This window comes from Cryptosporidium ryanae (genome assembly GCF_009792415.1).
Source record: "Cryptosporidium ryanae isolate 45019 chromosome Unknown contig_23, whole genome shotgun sequence".
In the NCBI taxonomy this organism is placed as follows: Eukaryota; Apicomplexa; class Conoidasida; order Eucoccidiorida; family Cryptosporidiidae; genus Cryptosporidium; species Cryptosporidium ryanae.
This window is the reverse complement of record NW_027125500.1, coordinates 104,243-117,012: the sequence shown is the minus strand read 5'-3', so window position 1 is coordinate 117,012 and position 12,770 is coordinate 104,243. Positions and strand designations below refer to the sequence as shown.

At 36.3% G+C, this 12,770-nt stretch overlaps 4 protein-coding genes across 4 annotated transcripts; 2 read left to right on the top strand and 2 right to left on the bottom strand.

Annotated features, from left to right (window-relative positions):
* Window positions 1-66: 66 nt before the first annotated feature.
* Window positions 67-7,497, bottom strand: FG386_001348 (uncharacterized protein; the record flags this gene model as incomplete). Its single annotated transcript, XM_067340741.1, has 1 exon — window positions 67-7,497. One exon carries the CDS (start codon window positions 7,495-7,497, stop codon window positions 67-69), a length of 7,431 nt encoding a protein of 2,476 aa, XP_067198790.1.
* A 591-nt stretch (window positions 7,498-8,088) lies between these two features.
* Window positions 8,089-8,670, top strand: FG386_001347 (RAD14/XpA; the record flags this gene model as incomplete). The annotated part of the gene is made up of 1 exon (XM_067340740.1): window positions 8,089-8,670. One exon carries the CDS (start codon window positions 8,089-8,091, stop codon window positions 8,668-8,670), a length of 582 nt encoding a protein of 193 aa, XP_067198789.1.
* Window positions 8,671-8,770: 100 nt separating this feature from the next.
* On the bottom strand, window positions 8,771-9,416 carry FG386_001346 (uncharacterized protein; the record flags this gene model as incomplete). The annotated part of the gene is made up of 2 exons (XM_067340739.1): window positions 8,771-9,043; window positions 9,132-9,416. 2 exons carry the CDS (start codon window positions 9,414-9,416, stop codon window positions 8,771-8,773), a joined length of 558 nt encoding a protein of 185 aa, XP_067198788.1.
* Window positions 9,417-9,572: 156 nt separating this feature from the next.
* On the top strand, window positions 9,573-11,933 carry FG386_001345 (PP-loop ATpase; the record flags this gene model as incomplete). Its single annotated transcript, XM_067340738.1, has 1 exon — window positions 9,573-11,933. The coding sequence occupies one exon, from the start codon at window positions 9,573-9,575 to the stop codon at window positions 11,931-11,933; it is 2,361 nt and encodes a 786-aa protein (XP_067198787.1).
* Between the last annotated feature and the right edge of the window lie 837 nt (window positions 11,934-12,770).

The window sequence follows — 12,770 nt, the reverse complement described above, 5'->3', positions numbered from 1 at the left end:
TCGGTGGGAGACCGAGTTTTCTTTGAAGAGACTACGAATTAACTTGGCCAAAAATGCTCGGGTAACTCAATTTTGTCCTGCACTGCAGCTGTTTAAATTTGCTGACGCCAGGCGTCTGCGGACTATAATCGCGTAGTTTAAAACCAGTATTACCGTTAGGTCTAGCAAGTTGCAAAACAAGTGCCGGGTCGAGTTCTCGCAATCTGACTGAATCAGCCTCCTCCCTGGCTCTGAAGCGCCCTGGCCTGCCTTCTTTGCTTTCTCCGCACTGCCTCTACTTACGTTCTGAATCAATATTCTCTTCTTGGGTATCTGAGATGACCTTAAGAGGTTCTCCTCCGAGAGTATTGTACTCAACTCCAAGTGAATCCCGGACTCGCTCACGTTGGCATTCTTGTACTTTGAGTGAAGGATTTCGTTTTTGTTTTTCTCCTTGTTGATGTTTTCGGCTATCCTCCTTTGTATTTCCACGCATTGGTCCCTGAGACGACTCCTTCCAATTCTGTGTTCGTTGTTCACCAGAGAATTGTTTCTCTGAGACAGCGGATCTGAGTAAGATATTGCTAAGTCATTTGTAATGCACGGAACAAGCTCGATTTCACTCAGAGATAGCAGCGGCTCCAATTCGCCTTGAGCACTGTCTTCGTCCCGGGGTTCTGTTCCGCCCCTATTCCTGCAGGAGCCTATAAAGTGAAGTGTTATCTCGTGAATACTCGAATAACGATTAAGCGGATTTGTGAAGTATGTGTTCACTATCTCTTCCGGAGGCAGTATTTGTATTGTGTCTGTCCTTCCATCAGGTCTTTTTTCTGAATCACAGTTGTGTACCTTAGGGTTAAATTCCCTCTCCCTGCTCCTCGACTCGTTGCTTGATCTAACCTTCACTCTTGCTATTGTTGATACTGGCGAGTAGCCCATTTCCCAGTTTAGTCTCACAAACAATACACATATTGGATCTTTAAACGATAGTTTAATGTGTGGAAAGTTCGAATAGTTCTCCGCGCGATCGCTCTTGAAAAGCTCCAACCTCGTATTCCTGTCACCGTCAAACAGCGCAGATATACTGTCATTACTATTGTTGTAGTACATTAACTCCGATACCGGTTTATAATTTTCAACAATGCCTCTTACTTCGCTATTGGTCGCTGAAATTTCCCCGTATTGAGGGTTTTTAAAGACCAAGTTGCCTGAATTTATCGTTATTTCTATTTCTTCAAACAATCTTCTTTCGTAATCTTCCGGCCAATCGTCTATTAGTACCTTGCTGGATATAAAGAGAGAATTAGACAAGTATTCGCTGCTTCTTGAGTCAGTTCTTATTTCCAGTCCGACAAATTCTTCATTAGAGTTGCTGTTGAAATCGCTGTTTTTAACACGGTTTAAATGCCTAAATCTGCTCAAAAATTTACTGCTCGAAAAGCCAAAATAATCCACATTTGAGATCACACTCGTCAAATTGACGCTTAGTAGCTCATTCGTGCTCAACAACCTTCTGACCTTTAATTCCTCATCACCGGATTTTCTCCTCGGTATCCTTAATATATGTCTTGAAGCTGATATTTCGTCCTTATTTTTGTCGAATTCTTCTATTGTCACCAATCCTGTCATATCCGGTATCAAATTTATTATGATTATCTCTACAAACATGTCATCTAAACTCGGACTTTTGCTCGAATCATGATTGTGGCTATGGCTCTCCTCTTCGCCATCAACAGGAACAAATGACCATGTGTTTTTAAATGCAAAGTTGCCGTTTCTGCTTCCTTTCTCCAAATCATACAAATAAGCGACCTCCGTTTCGTTTCCTGTATTCACATTCTCAACACCGCTCCGATCGTGCAGGTAGTTCACCTTGATGCGAATTAATGTGGTGCTTGGACTTAAGATGCCTATTCTCACCTTCATCTTGTTCAACCCGTTATCCCACTCTGGATTATAGCCTCTGGGATAGTAAACAAGCGATTTGCTCGAGCTTAGAGAATTCCTCCTTTTGTACTCGTCTGAAGAAATGTGACTTGCACTCAAATAGCGATTAAACAAGGAAGTACCATTAACAGTACCACTTCCAGCTTTCTGTTCATGCAAAAGTCTCATATTACTTGAATTAAACTTCATCAAACACCTATAGGCATCATTTTCATTCTCCATGACCGCAAAGAAGTAATCTTCGCAACTCAGCTCACCAAAGGTACCGTTATTATTTGATTTCTCCAGTAGCGTACATCTTAAGTTCCCCTCCCTTGTATTTATGCATAAACTTCTTCCCTTGTGAATAAAAACCAGCTCGTATCGGTGATTCCTCTCAGGATTGCCATTTACATTAGCTTCTCCCAACATTTCTCTTTCCCTGTATTTAAGACAATAAGTGTAAATGTAAATCTTGTCTAAATCGCTGTACTGCTCCTTGCCTACCATCCAACTCATTTCCTTATTTGTGTCCTCGTCAATCACAAGTCCAAAAACGCCTATGCCACTGCACTTATCCAAACCATTCTTGCCTGTTTCCTTTGGTGTTATGCTCCCTATATAAGCTACCGCTCCACTGCCAAATTTATTTATTGCTCTGACCTCGCACCTGTAAGTAGTTATTGGAACCAGACTCTCAATAATAACAAAAGACTTTTTGATTCTTTTTGTTATAGTATCAACTCTTGACCCACTCTCGTTGATTACTATGCTTGGTGTCAGAGTGATCTCATATTCCATTATCTCATTACCACCATCACTCAGCGGAGTCTCCCAGGTTACTTTAATTGAATCGTATGTCAACGGAAAGTATTCCAAGTTTAATGGACTAGTTGGGACCCCCTCGTAGGTTTCGTACGCCTTTGATTTACACTGATACATCTCGTAATTGTTGTTCAATATTCTTGCTACAAATCTAACTCTTAACCTTGAAGGCAGTTTCTCAGGTATTTCCAAACCGCAGTTGTGTCTGAGTCCATTTGGCGTTGGCTCACTCTCGCTGTTTTTGTTTAAACAGAAGTAGCTTAGTATACCGTCCAGGTCATCCTCGTTGCGACTCGTTAAGCTAATAAGCCGTTTTATGCTTTTATCATTATATCTGAAATCTAAGTAGCTCGATTCACTTAGCTCCCATTCCCCGTCAACCGTTTTGCTGTCACCAAAGTCTATAGTGTATCCCAGACTGAAACTTATGATCGATTTAAGCAGACTTCTTTCCCAGAATAGTATCCCTGTGTTGTCAGGCAGTATTTTAACTTTTCCGTTGCATATTTTTTCGGAAAAGTCCTTTATTCTCCTGTCTTCGCTCTTAAGTAATCTAAACCAACTCAACGAGTAGTCCTGGACAGTAACGTTAAATCCAAAAGGAGGAACAAAAACGCTGTTTTGAACGTTTTCGTGATGTGTTATCGAAAATTTAAACGTATATTGCTGATTTAACACGCAATTGCAGTTTATTTTCAAGTAATATGCATAGTCTGAGTCACCTGAATTGTTTTCCCCTAGGTAGTCTGCAAAAATCTTGTTTAGTGAGTCGCCTTGGTCCTCTTCATCTTCATCATCGCTTTTGTACTCGTATGAATTTGTCTTAAAGTTATACTTTGGAACATGCTCCAAAAGTAATTCAGTGCTTCTGTAGTTTGTTGGACTAAAACCGTTATGAGGATACCATATTATCCTGAAGCCCTTAACCAAGTCAATGTTATTAAATGGAGGACACATTTCACTATTCTCCTCCTGGAGTTCACCTTCCTTCTCCGCATCCTCTTCGTCATCGCTTTCACTATTGTTGAGGCCAACTCTTCTGTTCTCGCTTGGCTTTCCCGTACATATGATTGGGTTCTGTATTTCTACTACAAAACCCACAGACTTGTTTCCGTTTGAATTCAATCTCGGCGGCGAACTAACCAAAGTTATTTTCTTCACAAAACCACCACCGAATCCTGAACTATGTAAAATATTTGGTACCTTCCAACTTAGTGGAAAGTAAGATCTTATTCCCGTGTTTTCGGCCCTCAGCTCTTTGTCGTTCTCAATCAATTTTCTCGCAAATAGTTCGTCGTAATTATAGATAAAATCGCCATTGTTTTCTTGATTGATGTCCAACAATCCCTTAAATACCAAGTTGTAACTGCAACTTAGATCCCTAAACCTCGATTTAGATGAACTAGATGTGACTATTTGATTGTGAACCAAAATAGGTATTACCCTTTTCTCGTTAGGTAACAAGTACCCTGTTCTAGAGTTATCATTGGACATCTCAATCCACGGAACTATTGAAATGCATACTGATTTCCCAAGTCTGCTCTTGTCAAATAACTTATTAACTCTTAGACCTTTCTCCGAATCCATGTTGTCAAGAAAAACAGGTGTGAAGTCTCGAAATGCTCCTCTGTTTAAATGTGACTCATTAGACTCTAAAGACCATGTCATCTTACCGGTCTCGTGTATCCTGAAGTTTAAAATGAGCTCTTCTTCAAATACATCTTTGAACATAAACACTATTTCCCATGAATTGATTCTGTTCTGCCCAAAATTAATGAACACTGATTTGTACAAGTTTCTGACTCTTTCTGAGATCAACCTTATAATTAACATTGTTTTATCACTTTCGTCAAATATCCTCAAACAACCATCATTGTAATCAAATCCAACTTTTTTCAAAAAAGAACCTTTGTATGGAAAATTAAACGCTAATTCGTCTTGGTAGACTGTATAGTCAATTAGTTCAAGCTCGCCATATTCTCTGTCTGCCTCCGTCGCTCCCACTTTATGCTTGACTTGCTCCCCATAATCGATATAAATTGCATAATTTTCCTTGATGTATTCTGATATTCTAGTGTTACCTTGTACGGAACTCTCATCTTTTTGAACAGAATACTGGATTGGAAACTTTTCTTTGTTTATCAAGTCAACCAGCATGAAACTCAGTGGCAGCTTTTCCATCTTTGTTGTCTCCTTTGAGAAAAAGCTGTTGGTTAACGGATTTATTGTTTTAATTACACTTATTTTCACATCCAAACTTCGAATAATACACTTTACTGCAACTGACTTAATCAAAAAAAGACTCTTTGGAACCCTTTTATTCCTCTCCCAGATCCCAATTTCGTCCAAGTTAATCTTCTTGGAGTTTTTTCCATCGCGAATCACTTCTACTCCAGCAACTACACTGTTTATTCCGTCTAAGACATCTATAATCGCCTCATTAGAGTATACCTCTAAAACCGCAGATATGTTGAGCATTTTACCCGTCTCTATTCTTGCTTCTGACTCCCCAAAGTTTGAATTAACTATCAAATTATATTTACTCTTGTTTTTTTGGTCAATCACATAAATGTAAGTGGTTAATCCATTAGAATCCCCATGTTTATGTGCATAATCAACTCTTTTAAAGTCGTTCTCTTTTTCTCTAAACAACAAATCCAGATTATATGTACCTGCTAAAGTGAAACCTAGCCATATATTGCTGCCCTTTCCCTCACCTATAACTATTTCTAAACTTTTTGAAACCTGACTGGCCCCTAATATGCTCACTGGAATAGTTCCAAACTCAACACGATCACTGTCTATATCAATTCTAACACATCTGTCTATTGTAGCTATTTGGAAGATTTTCTTTTCATCTATAACAAGCGTATAAGGCAAGTCAACAACGGAATTATCAACACAAGATTCCAGTTGCTTATTTCTGATCTCCTTTTCCCCTATATAATTACTTGCTCTGACATTCAATTCAAATTTGCTATGTTTTTCAATCTTAGGGGTTTCAATCAACTTTTTATCAAATACCGTTCCGTTTTCATATTTTCGAATCAGTTCTATTTTTGTCTTCTTGCTCTTAAAATCAGCATTCGCGTCAGATATCCTTAGTATATTTAATCTCAAACTCGTATCATCTCCAAATAGTATTAATTTATCTATATTTGCCTCTCCTTTTAATATATTTCCCCTGTAAATATAATAATCGTTAAGTTCAAACTTGATCTGAAATTTATACTCCTTACTTTCAATAGCGGACTTAATTTCTTGGTTGTCTTGAACTGCTTTAACTCTTACCGAAACATTAAAAGTGAATTTTTCCATCCCAAATGCTGCTTCCATCAGATCTCGTTTGTTTATTTTAATGACTAATCCTAGACACATAATAGAATTGTGCTTTGTTATGTTATGGACATTATTTATTCTCAGCTCCTTATTTTGATTCCGAAAATAAGTTTCGAAAAAGTCATGTTCTGTTCCTTCTATGATTTCTATGAAAATATGCACGTTTCTCAAGTTGAACATATTTTGAAAAAAATCGTCCATATTTATTAAAATGCTTGCTTTCTTTGTTATGATCTCTCTTTCAAAATCGTTTTCTGTTAAAATTAAAGTACTGGTTTCGTGTTTCTTTGAAGAATTATTTCCCTTTATTTTAAAGTCCACGCTCCTAAAGTTATAGTCCGCTCCAAAATACTCGCTATTTAAGTTGTTATATATTGAATCCAAAAACACAATCGCCCCACTTGTGTCCTTTATTTCAGAAGTCTCCTCAAGTAAATTAAAAGATCTTTTGTATTTGGTGTTCCTGCCATAATTATGTACTGAACCTCCAGTAGTCAGCTCCAGTGTTTCAGATCCTCTTATTATCGCTGCTTCCTCCTTGTTTTTCCCACATTTAATCTTAAATTCTAACTTCTCTCCAGGCCCTACTTGCAAAACTCCAGAAAACCCAACTAGTTGCTTATTGGCTAAGCTACAACTCAGCCTTTTTCTGCCATCGGCTACAAGGTGAATTTCATCATACCTTATGCCTCCAAATATAAGATTGTTTTTTATAGTCACCTCAAAAGAATTGCTCTCTTCCGCAGAAAATTCAGCCTTATACTCTTTAGCTTTGATTCCAAGGTCAAACGGAAATTCTCTCAATGCAACAGTAACTTTTTTTGTCTCTATTTTGTCGTCATATGTTATTTTAAAGCTAAAGTGGTAATTTCCTCCTAAAAGTCCACTTGTATTTAATTTTACAAACAGTCTGCCAGTTCCTTTTCCGGGAACAATTAAGTTTTCTAGTTTAGTTTTATTATAGGATTTACTCCTCCAAGCATCCATATCCTTTGGGGACAAGTTTATGGGACGAGAGGGGTCGTACTCATAGTCGTAAAATCTAATCATGTTTTCTTGAATATTCTTGTGAATCCCGATTTTATCTAATTTACATAAACTGTCAACAAAAAGTTCTTTTTGAATCTTTTTGTTAAAGCTGCCCTCATTTAAAGAAAGTTGAGGGTTTTTTCCAAACTCAGAGACCAAATTGCTTTCTTTTATATTGCCGTAACAACATCGATCTCTCAAGTCATTTAGTTCATACTTGTCCAATTTCAATTCTGTTGTAACATTTACGGGTAAATATTTATCGTTTTTCAAAAGAGTTAGTTCAATGACGTCGTTCTCGTTTCCCATATAAGCATCGAGCATTATTTCATCATCCTTTTTTAGGGCGTAAATTAACCTTGGAATCAAAAATAACAAATAAAACTTTAAGTTATTCATTTTGTTATACTTCAATTTGTGTTATATCAGGGTCCAACTATTCAACTCAAATGCGTTGTATTAACCTAGTTAAAGTTAAAGGTGAGGAGCGTATGGTGGCATATACATTTAAACGACTTGAAGTACTACTTCCCTTTAACCTCCAAGTACTTAGTATATAACATGTGAATGTGTTACATATATCCAAAGTTATCAAAAAACAGTTCACATGAGCTAATTTTTGTATTTAGTGGTATCTAGCATTATTATTACTAAAACACCACACTTTTTTTGTTTCGCTTTCAAACTTTGTGCAAATACACATATCAATTTACCTTCATAAATAGAAGCATGCGCACCATTTTGCATTCGAAACTCAAATCAATCTGGAAGTGGGAACATAAATAGTCTCTCATTGCCAAAACACCAACGAAATACATTATAACGTTCTATATATTAGTTGCTATAGTTTCTGTTGAATGCATGCATTTATAGTACAACCTGTTAGCCCGCCTAAGTTGTTACAGGTAACAGGAATCATTTCAAATTTTTTGCATACAAGTTGAGGAAAACAAAAATATAGGTGTAACTGAGGGGAGCTAGTGTGTAGATATGTCAGACAGGTGCAGAAACTGTGGTTTGGAGGCAGGTGCAAACATCTCAGTCGCAATAGAGGAGTCTCTTTGGAAGGTTAATATATTTGTATGTAAGAAATGCTTTATAAATGGGAGAGATGAAGAATATAGTATGATGACGATGAGTAGTGCAATGGAGGAGTACGGATTAAGTGCTCAGGATCTCACTGGAAGTCACTTTTCCGTGATTAAAAAGCCAACTTCGTACGGAAAAAACAGTTATATGAAGCTTTACTATAAGTTCCAAGTGGAAGAGGCAGCAATTAAAAAATACGGCACCATTGAGAATGCCAAAGTGGAGTCAGAGAATATAAAAGAGAGACGAATGCAAAATCGAATAGATAAGAAGTTTGGAATATTAAAGAGGAACAAGAAAAAAGAGGACAAGATTAGGCGAAAAAAAATAAAAATAGAAGCCGAAAACAAAAGAAGGCAAAAAAAAATAGATAATTATCACAAACATGAATATGGAGATCCTGTGAACATAAACGGATCGAATAATGTGTTTTTAAAGAAGTGCAAAGAGTGCGACTTCGAATTAACGTGGGAGGAGGTGTAAATTTATTTGATAATGTAATCCCAAATTTGGATTTTGCTCTTCAGTTTTATTAATTTTGAAAAAAACTTGTTCGGCCAAATCTAAGGTTTTTAGTTTCGTTTCATAGCAATAATTGGCGTGGTTTGATCTTCAATTTTAAACTCACCATTCTGTATAACACCCTCCCAATAATCATTGATTCGTGAATTGGGCCATAGTGTCTTGAATCTCTTGAATTAAATATATTGTCTCCTTGAATCCAATAGTGGTCTTTCGGAACAATAATATTACACTGACCGTTGTTTCTTATCTCGTCCAATATGACGTCTGTGCTTCTACAGTTTACTGTAGTGACTAGTGTATAATTAGGATATAGTGTTACTAAATCTCCTGCCTAAAGCGAAAAAAGCGAATGAAATGAATTGTAACTACACTATTGCAAAAACGCAGCTTATGCATTCACTTTATACGAGCAATCTTACCTTCGCAATAACCCTCTTGCAAATACGGAGATTCGGGTCCTCCTTCGAGTATGCAATAACAATACTTCCCTTTTTGATTGGATCTGAGTAAAGGCTTTTGAACATTCTGGAAAATAGAACCCTAAGTCTCTCGTAAATTAAAATTTCTCCGTCCGGACTTATCGTTGGAGACATTGAAGGTCCATTTGAAAGACAAAAATTGACTGCATATTTTTGAACAAGATGGAACCCAAGAAAAATCTTAAAGAGACTAAAACTCTTGTTAAACAAGAAGTAATTCTTCATTCATTTGTATTGTTTATAAAATGGGTTTTCAACTCACATTGACATAAAGCCATTCAAGGGCGGGATGAGGATCAACTCATTTGGGAATTAATGACCGGAATCTAAGTATTAAGGCTAGAACGTCGATTTACATTGTTTTTACTGGATTTGAGGAGCATGAAGGTACTTGGTCTTATTTCCGGTGGCAAAGACAGCATCTTTAACCTGCTTTGTTGCAAACAGCTGGGATTTGAAATAGCTGTTCTTGCGAACTTGACTCCAAGTGAGGATGTGTTAGAAATAGACAGTTACATGTACCAGAGCGTTGGGAAGGAGTTGGTTGCTCTCATTTCTGAGTGTTTGGAGATTCCACTCGTCCAAAAAAGCATATCTGGCAAGGCGATTAACCAGGAAATTGACTATAAAAGCACAGAGGGTGATGAGGTAGAGGATTTATATAATATACTCAAAGCAGTAGTCGATCTATATCCAGATGTTAGAGGAGTGAGTTGTGGCGCAGTTATGTCAAATTACCAAAGAAGTAGACTTGAAGAAGTCGCTTATCGTTTAAATCTGAATTCATATTGCTTTATGTGGATGTTACCGGAATATACATTACTTAAGTCAATAACAGAAAGTAACATTAAGAGTATGATAGTCAAGGTTGCTTCATTCGGATTAGATGAAAACTATATTGGAAGGCTTGTTTCTGACTGCTTGGAGTCATTCAAGTCGGTGCAAAAAAATGTGTGTACTGATTTTCATTGTTGTGGTGAGGGCGGAGAATACGAAACAATAACCTTGGACGGTCCAAGTACGTTATTTAAAAATAAATGCATTAAGGTCCAGGAGTACAAGAGCGTAGCTCTGGACCAGAATCCCTATGCTCCTGTATACGCACTTAAGCCGATGAAGTTTTCACTAGCGAATAAGGAAGAAACCGGTGATGGTAAGAACTATTGCTTGCCGTTCATAGATCCAGAAAGTTGTTTAGAGTATTATCTCCAGGATACAGGTAGATACCTTTTAATAGATGCAGGAAACCAACAGCTAAGGGAGACAGACAGTGATAAAACGACGGAAAAAATAGAATTCGAATTCAAAAGTAATTTGTTGGGTGTTAGTGCCTTTGAAACAAGTAAGACTTTTATGTTGAGTTTCTCGACTGAATTTTATGAAAGCAAGGAGTTATCTGATAAAGTTAAAACTACACTTCTCCAAAATGTTTGCAACAAAGAGTGGTTTACAGGAAGTAAGGCTGTAATATTTAATGCAACCTTGTTTTATTCTGATTTAAGCGAAAAAATTAATAGTTTTAACTTCCTTGATTTATTAAGCAATATTTGGAAAAATATAAATTTAACCGTTTACGACGTGAATTGGATTCCAGCAATTGATTTCGGGTATGTTAATTGTCAGGGTAAGATTTCAAATAGCTTTTTTAAATACAACATTATTATAAACAAAAATTCAGACAAAAACACGTACAGATACATGCATAATTGTTCATCATCTTCTATTTCTTCATACGGCACTGCAATACCAAAGTCTTTTTCGAATAACATCTTAATGATGAAATATAAAGATTATTTACCACTAAACAGCTTTAAGATAGAGTGCCAACAGACTAACGTAGCAAATCCATCCATTATTGTATCTTCTTGTATCTATGGTATAGTCCCCCACTTACAATTACCTCCAAGCGACAAACAGATTATTGCTTTTTCTAGGAAAAATGAAGGATTAAATAGTGATAAAAAAATCTCAATTTCAGATTCAAGACTTTCAGTCGAATTGTCACTTGCATTAAGGTCTTTTCGCTGTGACTTGAATTCAGTTTTATATAACTCAAGTTTACTATCATTCAACAGTGAGGTGGAATTCAGATATGATGTATTCAACATAACACATATGTGGATCGTCGAAATCTCCGAAACTGACATACCGTTATTAAGTATATCCCAATATTTTATGTCGCTTATAGAGGCGTACAAATATAGTGAAAGATGTAGTTCAAGCGAATGGTCTGGAATTCACAAGTTTATTAACAATTCGATTGAACATATAGACCCAATAGTCGTTCCAGTAGTGACCGGGGAGCACTCAGATTACAACTCAAAATGCAAGTTAACTCCTTTATCTCTATTCACAAGTGACTACAAAAACTACTACTCAATAAAGGAGATAGAAAATAATCACATTTATTGGAGCTTTGAGGCAAGAGTAGTAAATTCCACAGATAAAGTCTTATTTGGGGTTTTCAACGTGAACCCAAATGTGAACATTTCCAAAAACAACATAAACGATATTTTTAAAGAGCTATTGTTTATAATTAACATTATTATAAAAAATAAATTAAATCTTTCATTAGATGAAGCTAGCATACTGTTTTCAAAGCTATTTGTAAAAAGAGAGCATTACGATTCAATCATTTCAAACATGAAAAATACTAAACTTTTGTATTCCTCCACCACAGTTCCAGTATCGCATCTTCAAAATGACACCCCACTTGTATATACCATTTTATTGTCGGAGTAAACACTCAAAGTACACGGAAAGATAACTTGGTTGGGTTAAGCATTTTCAATAAAGGAGTTCCCTGAATTTCCACTGGAGTCCAGGAAAGATTTAATTAGGGAGGGCACTTTCAAAAGGAATTTAAATAATGTGAATACGAATTAAAAATTAAAACTTGAACAGCGCCCATTTTGTAAAGGCACTAACTTTAAAAACAAACTTTCGCATCCAGATTCTGAATTCTGTTCATGAACAAAAATCAATTGCATGCCAATATTCCAGCTAGTGAAAATGCAAAGAGTTGTTTTTGCATGTGGGAAATACAAATACCGGTATAAAACGTCTTTTAAGGCGCGCAAAACATGCATAGTGGTAGGAAGTGGGAGGAAAATGACACTAACACAAGCATACACAAAAAAATCAGAATTAGAATTACAGGAAAAGAAGAAAGTAAAATAAGCAAATAAATATTCAAATAATTAGAAATCTACTTAAAGCCGTTAGCACATAGGTTTGAGGGCCTTTGCACTCATACAAGTGAAAAAATACATGAAGACATGACAAGTTTGGATCTTCCGACAAGACGCCAAGTGCATATGCTATTGCATTCAGCGTAATGTCGACATATATTGATTTGATTTGTTTAAAAGTAGTATAAAAAGAATATATTGGAATAGTGAGTTCCATATATAAAACGGAATAAGATTGGAATTTAAGGCTATGTTTTTGACGAATAGGAATCAAGGTTATTAAAAGGAACTACTTTACTTTGCTTAAATATCCACAGTATAATAAGACATCGTTGAGGAATTAAGAACCCACATACAAAATTAAATATAATAACAATCAATAACCCAG